Source organism: Sciurus carolinensis, chromosome 7 (genome assembly GCF_902686445.1).
Source record: "Sciurus carolinensis chromosome 7, mSciCar1.2, whole genome shotgun sequence".
NCBI lineage: Eukaryota > Metazoa > Chordata > Mammalia > Rodentia > Sciuridae > Sciurus > Sciurus carolinensis.
Window position 1 is genome coordinate 55,575,167 of NC_062219.1, and position 27,994 is coordinate 55,603,160.

The 27,994-nt window shown below is 45.3% G+C and overlaps 1 protein-coding gene across 4 annotated transcripts in view; it reads left to right on the plus strand.

The window, feature by feature from the left end:
* The window catches only part of Scml4 (Scm polycomb group protein like 4), a 100,070-nt gene extending 84,398 nt beyond the window's left edge, over positions 1–15,672 (plus strand). For all 4 annotated transcript variants that reach the window (XM_047559707.1, XM_047559704.1, XM_047559706.1 and 1 more), the window contains 2 exons: positions 9,473–9,618; positions 12,027–15,672. In XM_047559707.1, coding sequence (XP_047415663.1) covers positions 9,473–9,618; positions 12,027–12,152 — 272 coding nt within the window. In that variant the 3' untranslated portion in view covers positions 12,153–15,672. The remainder of the gene's footprint in view (positions 1–9,472; positions 9,619–12,026) is intronic.
* Positions 15,673–27,994: the final 12,322 nt, after the last annotated feature.

The window sequence follows — 27,994 nt, forward strand, 5'->3', positions numbered from 1 at the left end:
AGGAGAACCGGTGGAGGAGGCATGTATGCTTCCCTGGAGCCTGGGAGGGATGCGCATCACTTCTGTTCACATTCCATTGACAACAGCTGGACATTTTGTCACAGTTAGCTGTGAGGGAGTCTGGGAGCTGTAGCTCTGTGCCCAGGAAAAAGAAGAGCCAAACTTTGGTAAAGAATTGCCTCTTTCATGGTAGGTAACACTTGCAGGACTCACATACATGGGCAAAAGCAGAATTAAGCAAAATTCCCACAATTCTGGTTATACTGCCACTTCTGTCGTGCCCCTAAAGAAAGCTTGTTAAGATGTAACGTGAAAGTGCTTGAAGGGATATAGGATTTTAGGGATAGCTCGGAATCCATTCTGGTCGCTTTACAAAATCATTTTCAGACGTCAGTACTCATGAACAAATAGAGCAGGGTGGATGATCGCAAGGATGTGAGCCAGACGGCCTGGGCTGGAATCTGGAATCCTGGGTCTGCTGCATCCTGTCTGAACTACTCTGTGTCTCAGTTTCCTCATCTGTAAAATTGGAATAATAATAGCAGCACCTACCTTGTAGGATGATTGGGAAGATTCATTAAGTTCATACGTGTATTTAGTACAAGTCCTAAGCACAGTAAGAGGCCAATAAATTTAGTGGCCAGAGATCCCTTGAGCAAATTCCTCAACAGATCACAGCCCCTCAACTCTGCAGCTGAGAACTGCTGAAGATAGGCCCCCAACCAAGGAGTCAGGGTCTTCATCTTGCCCCTCTGCAGCTGCCCACCAGGCTGGCTGTCTCTTTGACCAGCCACGCTTCTTCTCTGGCTGTGCGTCCCTCCAACAATGGCTGCCATGAGCCACGCACATGAGCCACTTTGTTTGATTCAAGATCCTCCATGTCCTCCCTTCGAGGAGTCTCTCCTTCCCTGAAGGGCACAGCCCAACGCAGGCCTGCCCTGGCAGAGGACGGAGGTGAGCAGGGCCCTGGAAGCAGAGGTGGTTCTGAGAGACAGAGCAGAAATTCCCTCCATCATGGAGGCTCTTGCCAAATATAGAGGACCCTGCAGTCCACTCAGTGTCGCCCAGAACCATTGGCCAGGCAGAAGATTTAAGTGGGCAGAGTCCCCTTTTCCAAAGGAGAGAGAGAACACTTCATTTCTGAAATTTCTAAGAACAAGAGAAGGGAACAAGACCTGGGAAATACCATCTTAAAATAAATGATGGGTGGCCATAGTTTTGCCCTGGAGGTAGCATAATATCTGGCACATAGGAGTTGTTCATCGTCTCTGCCTTCATGGTACCCTTGATTGCCAAAAACCTCATCCTGGTGTTCCTCTGCCCCTTAGGTGTTTCCTTCTGTCACCCTCTGCTCCTTAACCCCATTCCCATTTTCATGGTGATCATGGGACACCATGCTGATTGAATTGATCCAATCCTGGGAGTATTTTGTCTTGAAAAGGAGATATGTATTTCTCTCTCTCCCTCTCACATTGGTGCAATCTCAGGCCTTGTATCTCAAATGCAGGGTTTCAAGCAATGACAGGGAGGCACAATTTGGTTCGAGAGAACTTCTATCACTCCCTCAAGAATTGCGTGCTCCATCTCAGCCCACCTGGATTCGGAGAATTTGGGCTCCTTCAAAGAGTCTCAGAGTAGCTAGCTCTCCTTCCCCCAGTCCCTGAGTGCCTCCTTCCAGTTGGGCCTGGGATGACCTTCTTCTTCATATCAGCACCCTGACTCTTTGTTCTCCTGGAATTAGACCCTGATCGAGTAATCTCAACAGGAGTGATGCCCTGGCCCTCCCTCTGGACCTCGCTCTTGGAAAGCCCTCTCCATGGGAGCCCCATCTGTATTCCAGGAGAGCCCCACAAGCTCAGGACTTCTATCTCCCAGGATCTTATGTGAGATTGGAGAAACAGAGCCCACCAGTTCCTGCTGCCTTCCACTCTGAGCAAACCAATAATTGCATCTGGAATACGGGGTGTGCTTTTTGCAACTTGGAAATATTAGTGAGATCCCTTCTTGAGGCCCTGGACATCAGAGTTGTTCATCATCCGCAGGACCCGCTGGGGCTGTGGGTTGTTTAAAACCACAAAGCCACACAGCCTCCTGGGAATAAAGCCGCTCCTGGAAGAAAGAGTTAAAGGCAGCCTCTGTGAGGCACTGGGGGTGTGAACTCTTCCATGCTCAAAGGTTCCATTGAAGCACTGCCTTCTGCAGGGTGCTAAATGAAACTACCAGGAAAAAACCACTCAGCCATGCAGCCTCAGCAACAAGATGGGGAAAGTGCGTCAGGGGGAGGGAGACAGAGGACAATGCCAAGATCTCCAAATTAGCTTTCCACTTCTGTTCACATTTCATTGGCCAGAACTTACAGAGCCACTAGCTGCAAGGGAAGCTAGTTTCAATTCCAGGCAAACACAATCCAGATGGAAATCAAAGATTATATTACAAAGGAGAACATGGAAAAAAGATATGGGGCAGGCAATTGGCAGTGTCAGCAACACCTGATTAGAAATGTTCAATTCCTCCATTTTCCTTCCCAGGGTACTTTGTTTCCCATTTGTTGTTCATATTCTGTCCTGCCCATGATAGGGACCAGCCCCTCAGCTTCATGAGGTCTCTCATTCATTTTTGAATTCCCACAAGCTCCAGCAAAGCATGGCTTGTTAGAGGCCTGCATTAAACTGTCATTTATTGAGCAGCTACTATAAGCCATTTCCATATATACTGTTTAAGATTTGTTAACAATTATGTTTATAATTTATTATTTATAAGCAATTGGTTTTATTATAGCCCATTTAGTGAGGATCAAGAGGTCAATCAAGTGTTGAGCCAGGATTGACTTCAATGGATTCCAAAATCTGTCTTTTAAACTGCCCCAGGAATCTTTGAACTGGCTTAAGGGGTTCTAGAGTTCCTTCTGAGATTCTAGAGGATAGAGAAGAAGGGACAAGAGCATTTAGGTTTCCAGGCCCCTTACTCCTCTCTTTAACCAGGACCTCTTCACATTTGCAGAGTGGGGTTCTATATGTGCTTTGCTTGAACAAAATTTGCAGAGTTAAAAATGTTCAGAAACCAAAATATTCCACCTGCTGAACTGAGGGGCAGTACAGTAAAACCCAAGAGAAAATCTCCAGTCTTCTCACGCATATCCCACTTCAGCCTGGACCCTATTGGGGGTCCTCCAGAAGGCTATTAAGTTTTCTTTCCCCCAAAGGACTGGTCAACATGGCTCCAAAATTGCATCCCCAGTGAAATCAGTCGGCATCAAGAAACCACACCTCTTTCGGAAGGTTTGACCCAAGTCTTTAAGTCCTGGAAGAAACCTAAAAATGGATTTTCTCCCTATGATGGTAATCAAAATGGTTTAAAACCACAGAAGCCAGAAAACTGCACGAGTCTGCAGGCAGGAGGGTGGGTATTGATGACATGACAAATTTCTCAGCCTCCTTCCCCCCTTGTGAGTACTTACCCTGGCCTCCCGCTGTCTTGACATATCTGCCTACCTCGCTGCCAGGGGGCTCTGAAGGGGTGCGCTCGTGGGGCACGTTTCCCTGGTACATGCCGAGGCTCGGGTGAATCTTTGGGAACTCTTCCCTGTCTCTTATCCAAGATCCCATCACCAAGAGCTCTAAAGAGGTTTCAGATAGCAAAAGCTGCCTGACTTTTTCATTTAACAGAACATGCTATTGAATTCCCAGCCACAACTAGGTCCAAGATTCAGAATCAAGAAGCAAAATAAATCTGACATTGTTATCACAGCCCAAATGCTTCCTGTGGGTTGGGTTTTGCTTCGATGGCATTGGGCGAATGTGTTCGTCAGCTCTTCATCGCTGTGACAAATACCTGAGAAAATCAACTTAGAGGAAGAAAGATTTATTTTGGCTCGTGGCTTCAGAGATTTTCGTCTATAGTCAGCAGGCTCCATCTCTCGGGCCTGAGGTGAGGGAGAACATTATGGCAGAAAAGTGTAGCAAATTAGAGCTGCTCAGCTCATGGCAGCCAGGAAGCAGAGAGCAGGAAGGAAGAAGCAGCCAAGGACAAGATCTGCCCTTCCAGGACACGGCCCCAGTGACCTACTTCCTTCAGCTAGGCCCTCCCTCCTAGTCTCCACCACCTCCTCCTAATGACGCCATCGGATTATCAATCCACCAATGGATGAATCCATGGATGAGGTCAGAGCCCCTCATGAGACCATCATTTCCCAGGCTCCCCACCTGTCAACTTTGCTGCTACCAGGGAACCCAGCCTTCAACACATGAGACCTTAGGGGCCATTCCAGATCCAAACCACAACAGTGAGTCAGGGATAGAAACAATTCAGCTAGAAAAAGGAGAAGGAGGACACCTGACGTGAGGGGGTGGGATGGACAAAGGGGTGGCACCGGCGCATTCGTTCTGGGGAAAGAAAAGAATTTGTGCAGGGACCGTGAGGGAAATCGTGCTGGAAGATTTGGTGGTCCATGTCAAGCAGATGGGACTTTACTCTGAAATAATTATAAACCAGATATTTCTGAATGGAGGTGTGAGCTGATGGCCATAAAATTTAGAAAGACAATTTACTGGTCTTCTTCTTCTTTTTTTTTTTTTTTGAATGACATATGAGAAAAAGAATGGCAATGGGCTTTTTCTTAATTCTTTCTAGTCAATGTTTTACAGAATGATCCCATTTAATCCTCACAACAGCCCAAGATGGCGGGTGCTTCTACAGTTGAGGCAATAAGACTGGGAGAGTTTTGGGTCATCCAGTCAGCAAATACTGACTGAGCACAAGAGGCCAGGGGCTCTTATCAGGTCTCAGGATAGAGCCGTGAACAAGGCAGACTGGGCCCCGTTCTTAGACTGTGCAATTCCAGACAGATGTTAACAAAATTATTGCACACATTTCGTCACAACTGGGATTATTTCTGGAAAGGAAAAGTGTATCAGATGGAAAGGGGGTGACTGGGCTTCTCTCGGGGGTCAGGAAAGGCTCCTCAGAGAGGTGACAGTGGTGCAGCCAGAATGGGCAGCAGGTGCAGGCTGGAGGGGGCAGTGGAGGAGGGGTGGCTGGAGGCTTCCCCAGGTGTCATGTTGCTTGCTAGGAGGTCGCAGTGTCCCTGGTGGCTGAGAAGGAATTCAACCCAGCTCTGTTAACTTCAAGCTGTGGTGTCTCCTCTAGAGACAGCTTCTGTTCTCACCACCAGGTGGGTGGCTCCTTTTGAAGGATTGAAAGAAAATCCCGCTTAAAATCTAAGGAGTGGCCAGCCTCTCTTCTCTCCCTTAGGTCTTTTACCTCAGTGTCGGGTAAATTCTAGAATAGAAATAGTGAAAAACAACACTGTTTCAAACCATCTGATTTTGCCTAGATCGTGGGCTACCCTGGGCACCTCACATACTCTACATGTCCTTGTTTCCAGGAAGAACACCCTGTACAAAAACCAGGTCACTAGGAGGTGCTGGGAACAGATCTACCCTCCCCTTCCCTTCCACTACCCCATCCCTTCCAACCGGCTCTAGCTACAGAGAGACCGAGAGGCCTGTGGGGCTTGCAGCAGGCAAGGAAGGGCATTTGAGGAGGGGTCTTATCGAAGACCACCTTCAAGGCTCCAGCCCTGTGCCTCATAGTCACTCGAGTCATAAATTCTCTTGAGAAGCCCCAAATGATATTCACAATTTATGGATGAAGAAACTGAAGCCCATAGAGAATGATCTGAGCCAGGAAAGGTCTAGGAACTTCCTCAGTGTCACCAGCTCATGGTGCAAAGGATCACCCAGCATCACGGGTGGGAGAGACCATAGGGAATCCTGCCAAGCACCCTTCTTGCAAGCAGAGAAGCCCAGGGATGGTCACGTGGCTCTGGGTGGCGGAGATTTCTAACTCCCGGCTCATTGTTCATTCCACTCTCCCACAGGACTCCATTGTTAGCTAAATTTTCCTCTGAATTATGAATGAGCAAAAGGCAATTATGTATGTGCTGTGGGAATGTGCAAGACGGGAGAGATTCACACACATGGTGCAAGTACCCGCACTGGGGAGGGGGCTGGGATTGCTTTTAAATCCCGATTCACAGTCATTCCATTACTGCTGTGAGTTCAGCTTTCGAAACAAGAAGATTTAATTATACATCCATTCACCACTGAGTTTCACTTTTCATGTCTCTGAAGCCCACCCCCAGGTGACATGAGCGAGCACGCAGTTCTCCGCACTGGAGAACTCTGCTCTCATAAAGCGCACGGCGAGCACTTTGCTCGCTCCGTCTGCAGAGGAGCGAGATGTGTTCAATCCATCTTGGCTTACCGTTAACCTATCACATCTGCCTGCCCTGGTTGTGTCAGGCTGGACCCATCTGTCTTCCTGACACCTCTGCAGCAGCTGGAAGTGGGGGAGGCGGTGGTGTATTTTATTTTCTTTCTGAGCACAGCGCGCTGTGTAAAGGCTTTGCAAACCTGCTGCTGGAAAGTTCCATTTTTCTTCCTTCTAGAGTGACTTTATGTACTTTGGATCAGGAGCAACTCCCAAGGTGTAACTTAGGCTTCCGGCTGCTCTCTGTCTTGTATAACTAACAGGTTCCCCTAGAAATACTCCTGAGCCAGGCTGGTTGCTGTGGCTGCATCCTGGGAAAGTGGAAAAACGCCCACACCAGATACCAGTGGTAACTAGCCATCTCTTTCCTCCACAGCCATCATCCTGAGAGCCTCCTCCCTGAGAACAAACCAGCCCCTCTGCCTGGCCCGATGGCCAATGGCCGTGGCTGATGAGAAACATTTCCCTGACCTCGTTCAAAGGACCCTAGGATCCTGCGGATGATCCTATTAATTGGTCTGGTTTCTCCCCCTTCCTGTCAAACACAGGAAATTAGATTTGACCTCTGCTCTGATCACTCTAAAATCATTCTTAGACGAAAGACTTCCCGCCTTTGTAGTCAGAGCATCTATTACTGCCCTGATTAACGCCCGTGCTCTGATGGGCGGGCTCCAAGGGCAAATGCGATTTCCGTGATTTCTGGTCCCCATGTTGAGTGCAGATGTCTTTAAATGGAGTGAAATCATCTTTAATAAGCATGCATCAGCATTCAGATGGCTCTGGGGTACATTAACAGTTTCCCAGCAATATGCCCCATGCCAAACCACCTTATGGGACCCTTCCAGATCCAACAAGGAAAAAGCAGGGAAAATCTCAAAGTAAATCCAATTCTCAACCAAACCATTATGTATTTAGGATAGACTCAGAAATGTGATGCTGTTTTTTCTCAGCACTAATGGAGAACCCGGCACTTCTCAAGCGCAGTAAAAGGAGAAGGGAAAAAGAGACAGAAGAAAACCACTTTGCTCTGGGATTAAAGAAACAAGCAAATACTTCTCAACTTCTAACTTATTCTGTAGGAAAGCTGCTTCATTGTTCAGAGCCTCTGTTTTTTTCTAGCCTTAAAATAGGATTAAGGATCATCTATACAAGGCTCAGTATGCAAATAACCTGACAGTTTCTGCAGAGTGTATTGATTCATTTCACACTTATTGAACCCACATTTCAAATATGCTTACTCTACTTAGATCCATGGCGGAATCAATGTAATGTATAACTCCTGTAATAAGAAGGTCACTGCCAGATATGGTGGGCATTCTTGTAACTCCAGCAACTTGGGAGGCTGAGGCAGGAGGATCACAAGTTCGAGGCCAGCCTCAGCATCTTAGAGAGACCCTGTCTCAAAATTAAAAAAATAAATAAATAAAAAGGGGTAGGGGTGTATGGCAGTGGTAATGCACCCCTGGGTTCAATCCTAGTACTGCAAAAAAAAAAAAAATCACATTTGTATTTTTTGCTAAACATTTCACCCAGGACCTGGATAGGGAGGGTGCTCTATAAATGAATGTGGAATGAATGGAGGGAATTCTCAAGAAAGTAACATTTAATTGGAGGTACCAGCAAAGTACATAATCGTACTACAAAGCAGAATGTGGAAAGCATCCTAAGAGAAGAACAAATCAAGGTTCAGGGTGAAAGGGGAAGGCAGGTGATGTTCAGACAGCAGAAAGGATAGTGACATTGTTCACCAGACATCTAGTGTCACCTGGGCTTCAACAGCTGGTGGGACATCAGTGGAAAAGGAGGCAGAGCAAATACCTCTTAAAGACAAGTCAAAGCACCAGCTGAGGGTGCTGAAGGGAGGCTGGGAGACATCAGCCATAACAGATGTGCCCAGCTGAGATGTTCGGGAAAGAGGGGAAGCAGGCTGGGCGCCTCTTCCCTCCAAGGATCACCTGCTGTCACTGTCCCTTTTCAGTCCTTGCTCCCGCCCCTCCAGCTAGAGAGAGCTGCTATTTTACATCTGGTATACTGCATCATGGTCAAAAAGTGACTATCAGGGCTCTGCGATCTAACCCTATGATTCTGCCACCAAAGCTCTTCTCCCACGCCATCTATCAAGAAAAGGTACTATTGAGACTAAAGATAGCCTTGACCTTGAGGAAAGAGGAGACCCATTGGAAAATCACTGCTGGGGTTGCTAAGAGGTTCTTACCCAAGATTTGCCAGAGAATGGAAGAGACCAGCACAGGAGGCATCCTCCCAAGAGTTTGTGAATAATTAAGTGTGGGAGGGGCCAAGAAGCAGGAGGAGATTCCAGAAATGGAGGAGACGGGAGAAGAAGCTGGTTCTAGGGAGAGGATGAGTTGATTTGGGACACCCAAAAAGTCAGGCTTCTAATTCATTCTAATTCATTCCTTTCTCCCTCCTTTCTTTGCCTGTCCTGACCTCACTCACCCACTGCATGCGAAATGACACTTCTGTGGCCATTTCTCAAGAACCAGCTATAGACCAAGCACAGGCTTGGCTGCCACGGAATTCACAGTGTAGTGGAGATTATCAAGGTGCTCTTACAGCCTTGCAGGACAGTGGGGGCGATGGGTGTGTCCCTAGGGCAGTGAATGAAGTGACGTTGTCTTTCTGCATGAGCTCTCAGGGATGGACCACTCATAGTCAAGGGTTCCAAGTAGGAGGTGGCAGATTTGTCCCACAGAGATGAAGAACAAGGACCCAGATGCCCCTCGGTTCTGCCCTGTCTTTGTCATCTCAGTGTGAAGCCTGTGGTGGCTGAGAGGACCTGAAGTCCCTTCACCTCACAGACCTGCAGAGGCTAGTTTGGACATTCATCTTGACTCGCTTCCTCTGGGCCCTGGTGTGGGCCCACCGAGAGAGAACTGAGCAGAAGGGTCTTGAAAACTCTAACTTGCCTCAGGACGTCAGCCTCTTTGTTGAAGGAAAGGCCTTTTCCGGTGCTTCCTTCCCAGGCCACGCAGAGGGCTTTTGCATAGATGGGGTGGTGCTGGCTTCCCACGGCCCCTGCTTCTGACAGAGCAGCCACTCACAGCCTTTCCCTGTCACAGGGGGTCACACGCACCCACCTTGGACTGGAGGGCACGGAGGAGCCCTTCCCAGGCAGCATCAGGTAGGAGCTGAGGCCCGTCCCGCTGGCTCATGCTCTCCCTGTCTCTGCTCATCCCACCAGCCTCCAACCCTTCTCCAGACAGCCAGGATGCCAGACGGCCGAGGAGCAGAAACCCTTCCACCTGGACTGTGGAGGACGTGGTCTGGTTCGTGAGAGACGCCGACCCGCAGGCTCTGGGGCCTCACGTGGAGCTCTTCCGAAAGCACGTATGCAAGGGGTGGGCCTGGCCAGGACCCGAGGGGAGTCGGGAGCAGGGAAGGAGGATGCTGGAGGGTCTGGACTAGCCGGAGGGGTCCCCTCCAGGGAGCCCGGGATGAGAGAGACAGCTGCAAACACAGGCTTCTCAGAGCAGAACAATCTCTTGGTTTTGTTTTAAGGGATACTTGTCCCATCTGTTCTCTCATTTTGGGCTTCATCGGGAGTGCCTATTTTCCTGCCTATCCATCCATCTGTCTGTGCATTCAACAGTCATTTATAGCACACCTACAATACGCCAGGAGAACTGTAATAGTGCGCGTTCCTAAACTGCTTTGAGGATTAAATGAGAATATGCACATAAAGTGTTTCGCATGGTGTAGGGCTCAGAGGTAGCCTGCAGTTAACAAGTAGTGTTGCAGTTATTTCAGCGATTCTGAATTATGTCAAGAGGGTAAATGAATAAAAGGTAGGAATTAAAATACTTTACCTGCCAAGCTTACTATGTTAGTTCTGTATTGCTGCTGTGACAAATGACTACAAATATAGTTGGTTTAAACAATCCAAGTTTCTTCTCTCACAGTTCTGTAGGTCAGGAGCCTGGCCTGGGTCTCCCTGGGCTAAGGTGCAGGTGTTAGCAGAGCAGCTTTCCTTTCTGGATGTTCTAGGGAACATCTCTGTTCATTTGCCTTTTCTGGTTTCAAGATCCACTCTTTCCTTTGTAACCCCCAACCACCGTCTTTCAAGTCAGTAACATCCAGCTGAATCCTTCACAGTCTGCCCTCTCCATACATGGTCCTCTTTTCTGATTTCTTCTCCTATGATTTTTTTTTCTTGGTATTGGGGATTGAACCCAGGGGTGCTTAACCACTGAGTCATATCCCCAGCCATTTTTTATATTTTATTTAGAGTCAGGGTCTCACTGAGTTGCTAAGAGCCTCACTAAGTTGCTGAGGCTGACTTTGAACTCGTGATCCTCCTGCCTCAGCCTCCTGAGCCACTGGGATTATAGGCATGTGCCACTGCAACCTGCTCTTCTTTACTTTTCAGATCCTTGCAATTACATTGGCCCCATCCCGGAATCCAGGCTAATCTCCCTACTTCAAAGTCCTCTTATTAGCAACTTAATCCCACCTGCAACCTTAGTTCCCTTCACCATATCACCTAACATGTTCACAGATTCCAAAAATTGGAATATAGATATCTTAGAGAGAGAGGAGGGCATTACTCTGCCTGTTAACGGTAACCATTTTTTCTCCTCTCTGATCCTTATTTTACTTAACGATTCTGTCATAAAAATCACACTCTCAGATCTGAGAATGGTCCTTAACTAGGTACCCACATCTTATTTGGCGTATATGTGACTTCACCTGACTTGGAACCACGGAGGAGGCTGTACCTACACAGGTTTGGGCGGAGGGAGTCTGGCTGTCTTTCCAGGGTGATAGGAGAGAGGGGGAATTAGGAAATGGGGCTCCTGGAAGGGGTCCACAGATAAGCTTTGCCCTCCCTGTCATTTTGTCAAGGACATGGAGAGTGAGTGACCAAGAATTAGGTGGTCCATCAATACTGGCTGGCTGTACAGACATAACGAGAGGGATGGTGACCCTTACACAGCTGAGTCCTCTGTATCTCTTCTCCCCACATGACCACCCAGTGAGAGCACTACCTTTTGTCTCTAGTGACCTGAAAACAGCACTCTAGTGAGTAAGGATACCCAGCCTGGCTAGGTTCATAAATTCCATATGCATTCTGGAGGGTTACCAACTTTAGAGACAAATGGGAGCTATACCAGGACTTCAAAGGATTGGTTCACTCCCTTAGTAGTTTGGGGGTGAAGCAGGCATATTATTTAGTGTATGCCACCTTGTGTCATTGACAGGGCTAAAAAAAAAAATTAAAAAAAAAAACACTCGAAATTCTTCACAGAATGTAACTGGAAGTTCTGGAAATTGACTTAAAGTATCTGAGCCTCCAAAAAAAAAAAAAAAGAAACCAGGGATAAGGGGATGGATGGAAGTGAGGTTCTCATTGCCAGCATCAGGAATGGAATGGAGAGGCAACCTCTGGTTTCAGGTCTAATGGATTTCATTTTTTGTTTTCACTTTTAGCCCTTGATTGGATGACAGATATCACACATGGGATGTTGGGAACGTACATAGGGTTATGTTTGATACCTTCAATCAGGAATATCCAGTGTATCAGATGATTCCAGGGAGATAATGGGAAGAGAAGCACATAGTATTTGTTTGCTTTAATTTTTCTAAAAATCTTGCTCTCTAAATAAACCCATTTGCTCTTGCTACATCCCTTGAGCACACCTTACCTTAAGCAACCATTTGATTACTCTGACCATCTCCTGGGTTTTCTTTTCTTTCTTTCTTTTCTTTTTTTTTCCTTTCTGATTCTGTTCCACCAGGAGATTGACGGCAATGCCCTATTGTTGCTGAAGAGTGACATGATCATGAAGTACCTCGGCCTGAAGCTAGGACCCGCGCTGAAACTCTGCTACCACATTGACAAGCTGAAACAAGCCAAGTTCTGAAGATCTTTAAAAGATAAAAGGTGAACCCAAGACAACGAACTCAAGATTATCTTCTGCCTTACCAACATCCAGCCAACATCATGAAATAGATTCTCTTCTTAGCAACCACAATGACTTGGTCTTTTTTATAAAAAGAGTGTATCTTCGCCTTTTAAAAAATTCTACCTGGCTCTTTTTAAAAGGTTCATCTTTGTTAATGATTTGCCAAAAATTTACCAAAAGCCTATTATTTTTTAACATTCCTTGATTTGTTGGTCGCTCTTAGAGTGGGTGCTATCTGTACAATGAGAGAGTAAGGAGAGCCCAGGAGGGTTCCAAAGATGTGAGAAGAACTCGTCCCTGCAGGGACACCCACCACAGCACCACCTGCCTCTGTTCTCACCTGGGGACCCATCAGTGTGAGCCTTGCTGGATTCAGCTCTGAGGATGATTGCCTCACCTTGCACTATCTGGAAAACTTGAATTCTTTTACTTTCTGAAGGAGAAGGGGGGAAAAGATCTTTTCTATTCGCACTTATCTGAAGTACTATGTTGCCCCACTAGAGGGCAGACTGCTAATGAAATTTCAGGACCCTTGACTGCTGCCGAACTGCTTATTCAGAACCCTGTGACTCACCGCCTAGGGTTTCTTTGAAGAAGATCTAGCCTACACAGAAATAGGGAATTTATCCCACAATCAGACCCACATATTGCAGCTTGAGAAGAAATTGTCATCTAGAAAATTCTAGTTCATACCCAAGCATTATTGACTGACTGTACACAGCAGCAAAGGAAAGAATTAGAAAGCACGCTCTGCACAGATGGGGCTTTGGAATCCCTTCCCTTCCAGAGTCCATACTGAGGTGTTGATGTGTTGTCACACTGAAGAATCTTAGTGACATTTAGCTATGGATGTTTCTTGAAAAAAGAAAAAGAAAAATGTCTTAACTAAGCTTTGAAAATGGAGAGTGTTGATTTCTAGTTACATTGCTAGATTCTGTAGTTGTGTCTGTGGCTAATTTTTCTAGTCCTCAACAAATACACAGACACGCTGTTATTTGGTTTAATTCAATTTACAAATAGGTTTTCCTTCCTCACCATGAAGTAATAGAAAAAAAATTGATTTTCTACCCCTCTGCAGCTGTGTCCAGAGAAGGACAATGAATTCACAATTTACTAGGCAGAAGGACATCCTCTTTTCTTTGTATCCTTCTTCTTTCTTCCTCTCTTTTCTTTTTTCTCACTGAATAGGAAACATATCCTCAAAATAAATCCACCTTTTCGATGGGCATGTCCTCTTCCTTGAAAGAACATCAAAAGCATTGGAGATGAAGAGGTGGATATTAGACCTTGCAATTCCTGGGAGGAGGAGGTCATGAGTAACTCAGGGCCTCCCTGGGTCCAAATTTAAATTAGAAAAGGCACACCTTCCTCCAGGATGCAGCCTGAGAGGGGTCGCAGCTGGCAAATGCAGCCAGGTGGGATCTCAGCTCCCTCCCGCCTCCACCAGCTGCCCTTGTGCAGGACAGGACCTGTATGGCTTTGAGGGCAGCCCTGGGTGGATTTCCATAAGGACTGTATGAATCAGAATTTAGATGAGGACCGTAAGAAATATTGCATGCCACCTTATAAGGCCCACTTTGCTGAGAAACACTGAGAAAGAACATCATAGCAAAATCCTTTTTAAAAACACTAGTAGTGGCTAGATAATTTGACAGAGGGGAGGAAGAGAAGGTTCCAACCTCACCTATGGAATTGAGCTTTATCAGACAGTGGAAGAACTTCATGTATGTTGGTTTCAGCACATAACAAAACTGCCCCAAATGAGGCCTTGGGATAGAGCCTCTGGGATGTTGAAGTGAATAACAGACTCTGTCCCTTAAAATTATGTTAATGCTAAGTGCTCACTCTGAAGTTGATAACTTCCCTCAAGAAGTTGGGCAATTGATGTATTCAGAATTGCCAGTGTAAAAACAAGGAGATCCAGAAAAATCCCATGACAACCCAGGTTCTTCACTTTTGTGGGTTTTGTCCAGCCTGTTTGTATTTATGGTGCCTCTTCTATTGACATGTGCTTCCTTTAGACTTTCACATTAAGCTTTCAAAATATCCTACCCACCCTCAGCAGTGCCTCCCTGGCTACCAACACACAAACACGGGTGCCCTTGAGTTAAAATCAGCTCCAAACAATGTCAAAGAGATAACCTGGGTAGTTTTCAAGGCGGAGAGATGTTCCCATCTCAAGCCTGGAAAAAAACTGGAACCAGGTTCCCATGTAATTGCTCTCACCCAGGTGCTGTCTCATTTCGCATGAAACTTTCAACAGGCCAGATTGCTGAAGCCATGATATTTAAGGTTTGACTTTTTAAAACTCTCACAACTCTTAAACTGAATGCTGCCATATCAGAGAAGAACCTGGGAAGGAAATTATTCTTGCCTGTTTTTGTACTGATATGCAATTAGCTGACCAAATTATTGTGGCAATACGGCAATTATAATTGATTTTCATCCCTCTCAAAAATCTTGTCAAACCAGGCAGCTAAATAGCTTCTCAAATGTAAAACACACCAGACCATTTTTCTAAACAGACCTTGCAGGGTCAGGCCATGGGGGTCACACTGGCCCACATGAAAGCTACTCGGGGCCCTCAAGTTGACAGATACAGTATTTGTTATTCCAGGGCGGTAGCTTGCCTGCAGGTTGTAGTGAATAATGATATAGTTTTGCATAATTCCGAATTAAAGTGTGTGTGTGTTCATGTTCCAAACATTTCCAATTATACTTGTCTGTTAAACACTTGAAAAAAAGTTGAGACAATTCTATTGCCTAAGGCATTTTAAATATTTTATGAAGCACATTATTCCCTTTGTGAAGACTTTAAGTAAAGGATGTGGTGTGTGTGTGTGTGTGTGTGTGTGTGTCCTGCCCTTGTAGTCCAAAGAGCCTTAGGAAGTGGGAATGTATCAGTGATTTGCAATTGCTTGGGTTAGAATGGCTCCCCAGCTTTGCAACAGAGGCAGAGTCCCTGAAGTCTTCCTGTGGCTGTTACTTCTAAGTGTGCCCTCTTATGCCAGCAGGGTGCACCCTAGAGGCAGCTGGATGACCAGAGTGGTTCTGGGGTTCTGGGCCTATCCTCCTCAGGCATCTGACTGGACATGCCGTGCCTGGGCTTCAGGGTGACCAACTAGAGGCCTCATGGGGGATCCCCAGACAAGGGAGTCGTCTGCCTCATTCAGGATACTGGGTTTCCATCATTTCCCTTCAGCAAGCTGCCAAGGATTTTTCCTTTCAACAGAAATAAAGGATTGAAGAACCCCTCAGGAGAACCACGTATGATATTGAATACGTTGGAAGGAATACTGGGCTGAGGTTGGTTTGATTAAAAAGGAAACCAGCAAAAAAGGACAAAACCATACATTTCTTGGGCAAACAATAAAAACAGTTATTTGAATAGTCCCGATCTGTGATTTGACAATAACCTATTGTCATATTTATGTGCTGTATAGGATGTTTCTTATTTTTCTAATTAAAATTGTTTTTTAAATTATTTTTTGAGATTGCTTTAGAAGAATTTTGTCAAATCTCTGAAAAAAACTAGAAATGCCCAAAGGTGACTAGGGACTTGAAATTAGTCATTGTCAGAAGATCTTGAAAGATGGAAATATTCTGCTTTCTTTCTAAAGAAATGACCAAGGATTTGTATGCATAAAGCAAGAGGTGAGCACTGTCTGATATGTGCTCAAAAGGACACCTTCTCAAGTCTTCTCCAGAGGGGGTGGAGGAGGGGTTTGGACATTTTGTTGTATGAGGTTAATTAGGGCTGGATGTAGCTCCGTGGTAGAGTGCTTGCCTAGCATATGTGAGGCTCTCTGGGTTCAATCTCTAGCACTAGAGGGGGGGAAAAAGCAAACCTCACACAAGACACGGGACTGCGTAGGAGTAGATAATTTTAAAATGCGACATTTTGTTAAGGAGAGGGGTGCAAACTGTCTTTTTTTTTTTTTTTTTGCCATAAACACACGCCAAGAACAGAACTCTTGCCTGGCTCTCCTGTTGTCTTGCCATGTGCTTATATCCCTGTGGCATGAGAGGACCACACTGAGAACCCCCAGAGGGGAATCCAGCAGATGGTCAGACATCCAGAGGCCTAGACATTCCTGTTTCCATTTTGGGATGTCAAACCCAGCAGCAGCGTCTGCCTACCCCTCCCCCTCCCCTCCCTGCAGCGACTCCCAGAGTGTCATTCCCTCCAAGGGCTCTCCAAGAGGATCCCTTCACGGACAATTGGAAGCTGGATTTTTGGAAATCTAGCATTTACTTGAAAGAGAATCGCTCTTATTTATTGCCACCAGTTAAAGATTATGGAAACATGTCTGCTAACAATTTGCTTTGTGTAATTTGTTCTAATGCTAATAAGCAACAGCTGGGACGCTTCCTGTGGTAAATTCCTTTGTGGTTACAGTGGTATCATCACACATGGACTTCACCAAAATGCTCTACTTGGGAAGAACACTCACTCCTGCTCTCCCAGGCTTCAGGAAATTACCCTCACTGAGAAGCAGTGCTGAATCCTTTGCTTTTCTTCACTCTCTGCTTTCTCAAGCTGGGCCCCAGACCTGTGCGCTTAAAATCCTACATCACTCCTGGAGGTTCTGGGCACACTTAGTTTGGAGTTTGATTTCCTACAGAGGAAAAGATGGCAGGTAGAACTTAAGAATGACACCCTCCTCCAGGTTAGACAAGTGTGCTGGACCATGAATTGGTATCTCTGGGATGAGAGGGCAGGAGAAGGAGATACAGACAGGCCCCAGAGTCCAGAGCTGAGAGCTGATTCAGTAATCAATTGAATAATGATGCCAGTGTGGGGACAGCCACATCTTTCTGTCCAGACTCAACATGTACAACTCAGACTGACTCTCAGCTGTCATCTCACCATGCTCTGATCCTTAGTGCAGCCACATGGCCTGAGCCCTAGAGTCAGTTCCATGCACTCCACGCCTGTTGCAAAGGTCGGCCTACGCATCTTCCATTGGATCCAACTTTGGAACATACCCCAACCTTGTTTCTCCAAACAACTCACTCTGAAATAAAAGACCCTCACTAAGTGTCATTTTCCAATAATCCTGTGCAGGCATGGAAATGGAGCATCCTCAGACCTCATCACCGCTCTGTCTCCCCCACGACACAGAGAAATGGTCCTGCCCAACCGCTTCCCATTGCAGGATGTTCCCTCCCTTAGGAAGTGGCTTATTTCTCTGTTGGACAGCTCTGATGGTGAAAAAGTTACTTCTCAGGGAGACACAGATGTCTGAGAATCTAACACAGACGTTTGAGATGATGCCAACTCTGAAATCTTTCTCTTTTTAACAGAACTTGTCCTTGCAGTAACCGAATCTATCACACAAACTGGCATTATCAGTGGATCCCAGCAATAGGTTGCACCACATTGTGATAGAGGAATGGCCCATTTGTATAAATGTAGAACTCAGGTCGTGACATCGTCTTCATCAGGCTGTGGTGAAAAAATATATGGTGAAATTTTTGTGACCTTACAAAAAGGTGGGGGGATGCCTGGGAGGATTTTCAGCGTAGTTATAAATCTGGCTATAGTCACATAAGCATATAAGGTACAGAAGCGAATAAATCAAGAAGGCCACAGGCCTCCTTAACAACTGAGGAAAAGACACTGAGATGTGCAAGCCCTGGGTCTCAATTGCATTCATCAGTGACATAAAGAACCAAGGAAGCTTTAGACAAAACCATGTTGTGGATGATGGAAAAGTAAACACAGGCTGTGGTGAATTTATGGAAGAGTGATGCAGCTTATGAACCCATGTCCAAGTTAGATCTCCTGTGTGCACGGGTGAGTGAACGTGTATCCGTGAGTTAACGCAACAACACAGGGAACGGGGGAAGGTTACAGCAGAGACTGGAAAAGATTTGCTTTCTGGAGCATTCTCTTTCATTCAGAACTATACAGCAATGATTTAAAATCAGACCCAAAGTACACAAAACACGGAGTGGATGTGGCTAGCTTAGATAAGATTCTGGATGATGGAGTGGATTCTCTATGAAAACACCGAAATCTTGGTGCTTGGGGAAAGCAGACAATACCCAGCACTTGGCATAATACCCTCCTCAGAGAAGGTCTGTATTAATACTCTGGTTGGCTGGTGAGTGGAATGCTTGACCAGTTTTCTTATTTTCTCCTAAACACCACTAGGTTCTTCTCTAAGCTTCAGGTTTTATCCTTACTGAAGAACTGCTAAAGGGACAGGCTGAAAGAAAAGGCTTGCAGGTCCTCGGCTTCCCTGGGCTCTCCAAAGCCCCAGTGAGCAGGCCACTTGCACTTCATTCCCATGGTTTCATCTTAAGGTCTTAGTTTTTCTTGACCTAGTGTGCTACTGCAAGCATACAGTGCAACAACTGATAATTCATAGTTTTGTTTTTTTTTTTTTTTCCCCTTTTGCGGTGCTGGGGATTTAACCCAGGGCCTTGTGCTTGTAAGGCAAACATTCTACCAACTGAGCTATATCCCCAGCCCCATAGTTTTACTTTTAAAACACCTTTTCCTTTCCTTTCTCCGTCCATAATGTCGCCCAAAAATAAGAGCTGCATTTCCATTGGTTGGGTAAAGGCTCTAGGGCCGGGCTTCTCCTAAGCTCTGCCCAGGGTCTCCTCCCTGGGGTACCTTGCTCTGCTCCCAGAGGTCTGGCCTCTGGGTTGCTCTTCCCCACAAGCTCATTCGGCTCACATCTGCTGCTATATACCAGCCCTCCGGAGGTATGCAGAAGAGACCTTCCTCCTGTTCTTTTCTGGTCTTGCTCCTCTCCTCCTTTGAGAGCAGATTTGGAAATAACAGGGACTTTTCTTATCTCCCCCACCAATGGTTGCATAGGAGGCTTGAGAATATTATCACGGGACTGATTTTTCCCCTCATAACCATACCAAAATTTAGAGTGTTTCATCTTCAAGGAAATCGCTTTAAAAGCCTGGACATGTGTTTCCAGGATGTTATTGTTGCTCAGAATATTTTGAATATATTTCTTTAGGGATTGTCTTTAAAAACTAGGACATATTTTTTTCCGAGAATGTCTGTATTAATACTCTGGTTGGCATTCCATCATTGTTTCTTGAGGGTGGATTTTGTTTTATTTTTCTTCTTGGAGCAAGCCATAGACTCTGGATCCTGTCTGGTGAATAACGGGGAATTGAATTGAGTTTTAAAATCATGTGTCTTTATACACATTCATTTGTCCTTCTCTTGTGTGTTTCTTTACTTGATAGAAACAGTTTGTTAAACATATTAGATATTAGTACAAGGAACTGCAGTGTATAGAATATTTTGAAGGGCAACATTATCTGGATATAAAACATTCATATATTCATTGCAAAGTAATCTTGTGGTTTCTTTGGGCATGGAAAGCTGAGCAGATAGACAGAGATCAGGGTCACACCTAAGAACCCAAGAATCCCAGAGCTGGGATTTCACTTACTTCCCTACCTTCCTCCAGGAGTTCCACATCACTCTGCGGGTGGGGGCAGCCATGATGTAGTACAAAAGCAAACATACAAACAAAAAACCTCTCCAGTTTCTCTCCTTCCATACCTTCACCTTCTCTGGAAAAGAAGATTATTCTGATGACCTTTAAAAGGATTTATAACTCAGTTTCTTTCATCAAAAGCTGATGAAGTTAGGCCACCATGGTATTTACAGGTTAAGGGTTCCTTCCTCTTCTCCTTTATTGTTTCTAGCTTCTCTCCCTCCTTCTGTCCAATCTCATTGAGATGTTTCTGATCCTCTTATCTTAGGGACCATAATTCTTCCTCAAAGCCACATCAGCATCACTTTTCATTCCTTTCCCATTACTTGTCGTTCTCTGTTTCTTTGTCCTTCACCCCTTTTTTTTCTATTCCACTAGCTCAAATGCCTTTTGAGAGGGAGAGGAGAGGGGAGAAAGAAAGACAACACGAGCAGTAACCTCCTTCCTCCCTGGTCCAGCAGGACGGACCTCTGCTCGGCTCCCACTGTCCAGTTGTCACCTGCTCCCAGCATTCCTTGGCTCTGTCCTGCTTCCTGCAGTAGCTCCTCTTGTCCTTTCTATTTCCCAAGGTCAACCCCCCCCCCCCTTAGCACCCCTTTCTCTGCCAGCCTGTGCTTGAGATTAGGAACAAGAGCCTCACCCCTTCTGGGAGTTTTATTCCGTGACTCACCCTGATGTCTCACTGGTAGACCTCTTGTCGCTTCATCAAGCATAATGCCCATCCCACTAGGTGTCCCTCCTTATTCAGCCTTGAAGGTCAAGCACCAAGTGACCTGGATGAGTTATTTTTCCCAGCCATGCTGTTTCCTGCAATATGCAATTATGGAGTACTGTGACATCCAGGAGCATTCCATATGCAGCATTGCCCAACCCCACTTAGCCCTGACTGTGCCTTCTGGAACCAAAGCCAGTTCAGAGCCTCATGTTAAAGTGGAGGGTCCACCCAGCATCAAAGACATGGAAGAATGACCTAAATCCAAAGAATTTCTGGGATGAGACTTGGTTTTAGACATTTACAAGTCTGCTGAGGCATGTGTAATATTAAATAGTTTGCATCTGAATAAAGAGAGATGATGATAAATTTCCCAAAGGACAATTTGGTTTAGTGGGGGAGAAAGGCAGCAAAATTCTAGAAGAGGAAAGCTCTCTTCTTGACTTTTACTCAGCAAAATCCCACACCCTCAAGGTCTCTCTAGAAGTCAAACTTGTTTCTTTCTCAGGAACTGAAAGTCTTTCTGTCCAAGAAAGAGACTTAGGAGACTTTGATTTCCTTTATTATCCATTGTGTTCCAAGCCACAATATTTAATTTGCTGTCATCTCCCAGCTTTGTCTTTGATCATTTGAGCATTAAAAAAAAAAAAAAAAAGAAAGAAACAAAAGAGCTCCTCTCCTCCTCAAGAAAATTTGAAGTATCAGTCGCTTTATGTAGCAAAAACTTGCATTTTATACATGTAGGCTAACTAGATCTTTTCTCTCCCTTGCATACATACCTGGAAGTAATTTTATTAATATAAAGATTTTATATTTTAAATGCATTTGTGAATAAATTTACTCTTTATTCTATGAGCACACAAGGAAACTAAATAAATTGATTCAGTAAAATCTTTTCATCATAATTGTCTTCTGTTGCTATTTTTTTTCTTTTCACTAACAGTAAAAACTTTTTGTTAATTAAGTGCCATTATAACATCACTAAGCTTCAGGAGGCCAAAAGGTGTGTTTCACCAGCTCTGCGAGGCTGTCATTATCTGACAAGACTCTTGCTAAATAATGAGGGCACGTGAGCAAGTGGAAACCCCTGTCCTCACAGTTCCTGAGGTGGAATGATGGTGATTGAAATGTTATGCCTTTTGTTTTGTAAGTTGACGGTTTATTTGCAGAGTCTTTCTTTTAACTCAGCCTTGGTTAATCTCCTCTTTATTCTGCTCCACTCCCCCCATGCCCACTTGGGAGGCTCCTGATCTCGCGGTGTCTGGAGGGTGGCAGCTGCTCCCTCTCCCTGGTTACACTTCCTTCTTTCATCGTGCACTGAACACAACAGCCAGAAACCAAGGGTACAAATGGGTCATCTCCTCATCTTGGTCAGAGAAAAACAGGGTTGACTTCATTCCCTTTCCTCTACCTACATGGTCTTTCCTCCCTTCTAATTAAAGATTTGAAAAGGGTGTGTGTGTGTGTGTGTGTGTGTGTGTGTGTGTGTGTGTGTGTGCCTCTCTGCTTCTGTAATTGGGTTGGAGAACTTGAAAGAAAGATCATTTGGCAAAAAATCTGTGCATTATTTGCTCATGCTGGGGCCTGGGTGCAAGAAGGACCTGGAGAATGTACTGCAGTTATTCTAATTACTTGAAAAGTCATTGTCCTTTCACTTTTTATGGGCATAATGGAATCCAGGAACACCATTTCAACTCCATGTTTTATTTAGAAGTGCTTGAGAAGAGTGGAGCTTCTCCCTTTGAATGGTGTAGTTTTAGGTACTAGCTTGCTTGCTTGCTTTTTTTATTCCCCAAATATTGATGGATCTAATTTTGCAGACTAGACAGCAGTGAATAGCACTCATTGTGATGGTGAGCAGTATTTTCAAAGGAGAGAAAGAGCCCTAAAGCCTGTCACCTGGGGAAAGAGCCTCTCCTTAATTTTTGCTCTTTGCAAGCATGATGCAATCAGTGTTTCCTAATATTGGGACAATCCTCTCACCTCACCATGTTCATATGTAATTGTGTCACATAATGGGAAATTGTAATTGGCAATTTGGTTCTGTAATTCAGTTTGCAAAGCATGCAAACATAAGATAACTAGGTTAAATGCAAACAGGCATTACACCAAGGTACAGAAAACAGAGGGGAAAAAGATGCTGGGTCCAAACTTAGAAACGACATGCATTCTATTCCTCCTGTGCCTCAAAATGTAGTTTATTAAAGTTATTTATTCTCTAATTTCATCACATACTGTTCAAACAGATACATTATCTGTGTGAAAACACATATCCTTACTACACGTATTTACAAATTTCTCATTTGGGATAAGCAGACTGCACGTGTAGCATGTTCTTTAGGAGTTATTTATGAATGCACTCGTTTTTATATAATACAGTGTTTTAATATAGAGGCCATTACTTATAAGACACTACATCAAAATGTGCTTTAATTTTTCAAAGCCTTTTTGATGTTGCTTACAGCTTTTTCCTTTGGGACAATTCGTTCATTATTTAGAGGTCTATTTTTCTGTTTTTAATGTCTTCTTTTAGATAGTGACTGGTAGGTACACCATATTCAGATATATAAAATATAATTAAATAAACACTACTGGCCCTAATTATTTTATAGTCCGGGAAAAATTTTTTTGTTGTTGTTTTCATTTTCAATAGTATTTTTTTTTTTTCTAGGACAGTGTACCATGGTCCTGGGTGTGATTTAATAAGATTTCTAAATCTTAAAAGGTCAAGAAATTGCTGTTTTTTCTATTCATGCTATGTCTGTATTTTTAGTAAAGAATAGGATCTATATGAGCCTGTGTGACTTTTATCTGATCAATTTTCTGAGTCAAGGCTGTCTGCAGGTCCCTGTCACCAGGCTGTTCCTGCCCTTGCAACAGCCCACTAAAGGCATATCACCTGTAGAAGCCCAGGGCTCTCTGTGGAACTTGTCTCCCTGACCTTCCTATTGAAGTCTACGACCACAAAGGGACAGCACGGTGCAGAAAAGGAATGGGAGATTTGATCAGAGCCCCCAGGGGCGTGTCAGCTCTGGGTTATCTTGAGCTAGTCTCTCTAGGGTCTCCTTCCTTGTCAGTAATCAGGGACTAGAAGGCCCCCTTCCTGTGGGAGTCAGGAGGATTCAATAAATTAGAGTGCTTGTCATGGCCTCTGTGACAGTGTCCATTGAATCTGGAATTCTATTCCACTTTGTCCACTCCTGATGGTTGGTCATGACTCTAGTCTGGAGTCAGAGTTGCTTCCGGGTTTTGATCTAGCCCTCCCCTTGACCTGCCAAATCCCTGCTCCGAGGCTCCTATCCTGTCTCTAGTGCCTAAACATGATCCTTGACAAAGGCAGCATGTTTCCTTATAAAGACAATTCAGCAAGGGGAAGAAGAATGCCCCTGTGCCAGTGTCCTCTGTAGCTGGGAAGGCTGGCAGGGCGGCCCCTGGAGTAGCTCAGAGAGCATTAGGGGCATGGCCTCTTACCCTCTGTTCCGGGTTTGCTTAAAACTTAATAAATTCTGAAAATAGGAACCTTGATACTTGCTCTGCTCAAACAAAACCATTTCCAAGCTCATACCACCTCTCTCTTCCCCAGTGGGTGGTCTTTTCTCATGTACCCATGAAGTCCCTGACCCAACCTACAATCTACAAGAAAACCTACCTATAAGTGGCCTCCCTCACCCAGGTTTACAGATTCCCTTCTCTGAGCCTGCTGCCCTCTGAGAGTTAAGGCGCCAACTCTGAAAGCCCAGCCTCTGCTACTGGTTGTTCTCATGACAGTCTGTGAATGGTAGTATCCTAACTGCAAAAGGGCAGTGTGGGGAAGAAATCCTGACATAAATATTATATTTTTTCCTGTATTTTATTTTTCTATGTCAAATTTGAACACCATTGTAGCCACCTGAACCCCTGAACTCTTTTTGGTCTAGAAAGGAAGGAAGCAGCTCCATGGCAAAGGGAGGCCTCCTGCCCTGGATTAAAGCAGTTACATAGAGTGAGTGGTCAGACCTCCCTGAGGGACAGGACGGGCACAGCCAGCTCAGGAGGCCAGGTGTGAAGCTGATGCACACGTGTGTGCACACCTGGCTCTTTATGTACACACTTGCTCCCCGTTTCTTAAATGGAGGACTAGATTGGACAGAAGCCACAAACCTGGATTTTAGTCCTGGGTTTTCCACTGGCCAGCTGAGTGCCTTGGGCAGTTGCTTCACCTTTGCTGATCCCAGGGAGTTGGACTAGAAGAGGCCCACATTTTCCCAGCTGTGTCCTGGCTCGCTCCAGCCTCCCACAGGCCTGTGACTTAGCAGCAGAATAGACAGTTTATGACTAGGTACTCTTTCCGCAATCTTGAGAGTTAGGCTGAGGGGACCCATCAGGACGTTGTAGGGAAGAAAGGAGTTAGAGGAGCTTATGTAGCTGAGACCCATATGATGACCTACCTCAGGGATCTCTCTCCTAAGAATCTAAGTGGTAAGTAATTCTTAAGATCCAAATGGGGTTGATTTTCTCTGGCAAGTTACCAGAAAAGAGAATTTCCCACATACCACGTGAATCACTATGAAAGAGATATTGCTTCATTCTAGGAATTTAAAGTGCCATTGCACACGATGGACATGGACAGGTCTAGCCTTCTGATCTCTGATAACTTACATTCATTTTAGTGCTCAATGAACTCACACATTTTCCCATTATCCCTTTCATCAAAAAATCATATTTTAAGGACAACTGCTTTTCTCCTTGAATTCTTCACCAAGGTTGATTCAATATCCATCTAGGAGTGGCTCCTAACTTATTGTTCACATAGTAGCAGAAGCAATAAAAAATATTGAAAGATGAAAGTTATTTAAATGAGAAATATTTCTGTAATATCCTTTGGGATGGAGGGAATGGAGCAGTGGATCTCAGGATAGCTCTGTTGCTGGTTTTAGATTAACAGGTTTGGCAACCATGTTTTGTTAGCAGCAGTTAGTCAGCAAATCCCATTACTTAATAAGGTTACCACTTTTAGCAGAAGCTGCAAATTACAGTTTCTTTCTCTCCAGGCTGAAAACAACATCCTTAAAATTTTGCATCTACAAGTAGTATCTCACATTAGCAAAGCCGGGTAAACAGAAGTACATTTGAGAATGCCATTTGTCTGTAATTCAGGATGATGATTATATCCAAAAATGTTAAGGGTCATGATAACCTGCTCGTTCTGGACTCCCCATCATCTGGTGCTAGTTTAGACTGTGCAACAGAAAAAGGGAGGGAAAGGTATCTTTATTCATCACTGGCAGCAGGAAATACTGTCATGCCCCCCAAAAGTACATTCATAGACTTGAAAAAAAAAAACTAATTCAAATCACTGCCAACTCCAAGTTCCTCTGTTCGTCAGTCTTTTTTTTTTTAATTTTTAAATTTGTTCTGGTTCGTTATACATGACAGTAGAATGCATCTGTGCATTCTGATACATCATACATAAATGGAGTATAATTTCTCATTTTTCTGACTGTATATGTTATAGGATCACATCGGTCATGCAGTCATATATGTCCATCAGTCTTAAAGGATGTGTTCCATGGATTTAGTGATCCTGGAGGGCCACTCCCAACAAAACCACTTTTATTAACCCCTATGACTCCCACTTGCCTTTTTATGACAGGGCAAGAGTAGAGTAGAGTAGCCCATGAATTGCACCTCCCCGCCCTCAACCTTTCTCCCCCCTACCCTTTGGCTCATACTGATGTTTAAATTCCATAGGCTCGTCTGCCAAACTCCCTCTGCATGTGTTTATACACATTCACTTATCCCTTTTCTCAGGGGCCCTGGGAACCTCAAAGGACCAGGTGGTACAAAACTACCAAGATGGCACTGTTGTCCCTTGTAATGTAATGGGGAAGGTATCACGCAGCCCACAGGAAATGCTGTGGAGCTCTTTGGAGATGGGGACAGGGGAAACTGCTTCCTTGGTCACAAACACAGGGTGGGAATTACTCGGGAGAAAGGGTCCAGGAACCAGGACAATATGCAACGGGGACTCCATCCAGGATCGCCTGCAGAGGTGCTGTGTCTGAGCACACCCCCACATTCACAGCTGCCAGCCCTGCAGACCTGCGGTTGCAGCTCCGCAGACTTTCCAGTTCAGTGGTTATTGTTGGTTTTATTTTTTCTTTTTGGCTTAAAAAGCTCCGGAGGGGATGAACTTGAGATTTTTCTCCTGCCATGTGTGTTGTAGGTACGGACTCTTTGCCTTGCTCCAGTTGTGGATGTGTTTTCCCTCCGCCCTTCCCCCCTCCCGCCCCCTCCCCGCTGCATCTTCCATCCCTAGCATTTCTTAGAGTTGCATATAATTTCCCTTGGGGAGGGACTCTGTGTTCTCTGGCTGTATTGTTTTTCAGACTTTTCCTGTCAAACTCCTTTTCCCTTTTGCTTGCCCCTCTGTATCCTTCCTCCGTTTGGCTCTTGAAGTATTTTTTCTGCTGTTTTATTTCTTCCTCCTGCCTCCTCCACTCCCAACCCCCAGTGAGAACATCTCTGTGCATGTCTTACGGCCTTGTATTTTCCACCAAAACACACATTTCCAAGGGCCTTAGTGACTTGTGAAAATTCCTTCCCAACCTGTCTCCTGGAAACAGGATGGCAGATGAAAGATTTCTTCATTAAAATCAGACACTTTAAAGAGGCATCCAGTAAAAGCTCTGAAAATCCCCAGTGGGCCTCTGTGTGGTACTGGGGAGGAGGCTGGGAGCAAGGCCTGGGCTTTGGAAAGGGCTGGGACACAGCACACGGGGTTCTATTCCCAACTCCTCATGACACAGAACCCCTCTCTCGGGCAGGGGGACCTGCTGTATCTGTTGCTCACACTCCAGCTGCAGCTTGAATCGGCTTGTGTGTGAGGTGCCTGAAGGTCCTCTTGACCTGCAGTTCTTGGAAAAAGAAATATGATTTGTGATTTGAGAATCTGGTCAACGCTCTGAATGTAATTCTAAGCTGTGAGTTCTCATTTGGGCTTCTAATGTTTGATTATGCAGCTGGGTGGTGTCCCTTCTAAAAGGCAGCCAGTTCCCAACTGGGGGTTCACTGGATCAGCAGAGTGCAATCAGAGTCTGGAGGAAACTCCTGGACAGGGCCTTAGGAAACTCAGGGCCTGCAAAAGCAGTTGTCCAATTCTGGCTGAACATGGGGAGAAGAGGGAGGCAGAGCAGGGTCCTCTTGGAAGTCAGGTGGAACTCTGAATGCTTCAGGACAATGTCAGATTCCTCAACAGCCCCTCCGTGAGCACCTGAAGGGGAAGGTGCATGGAGGGCAGCTTATGCAGATGACTGGAGCAAAGTAGGACCATCTGGGTGGCGGGGGGGAGCTACTGTCTATGAGGCCTGTGGTATCCCCAGTGGGGACAGAAGGCCAGGCAGTCTAATTCTGAGTGAGGACCTGACTCCTGCACAGTTCTGAAGAGATCAGTGGGAAGACCAACCTCATCTACTGCATTTGGTTTCTTATGAGAGAGGCCTCCATTGCTCACCAAGACCCCTTCACTCTCAGACCCCAGTGATTTCAGGGTTCATTCCCTATCAGGTGACAGTCCTGCTGTAGCCACAAGCCAGGCTAGACACCCTCAGGTGCTTCTGCCCATTCAC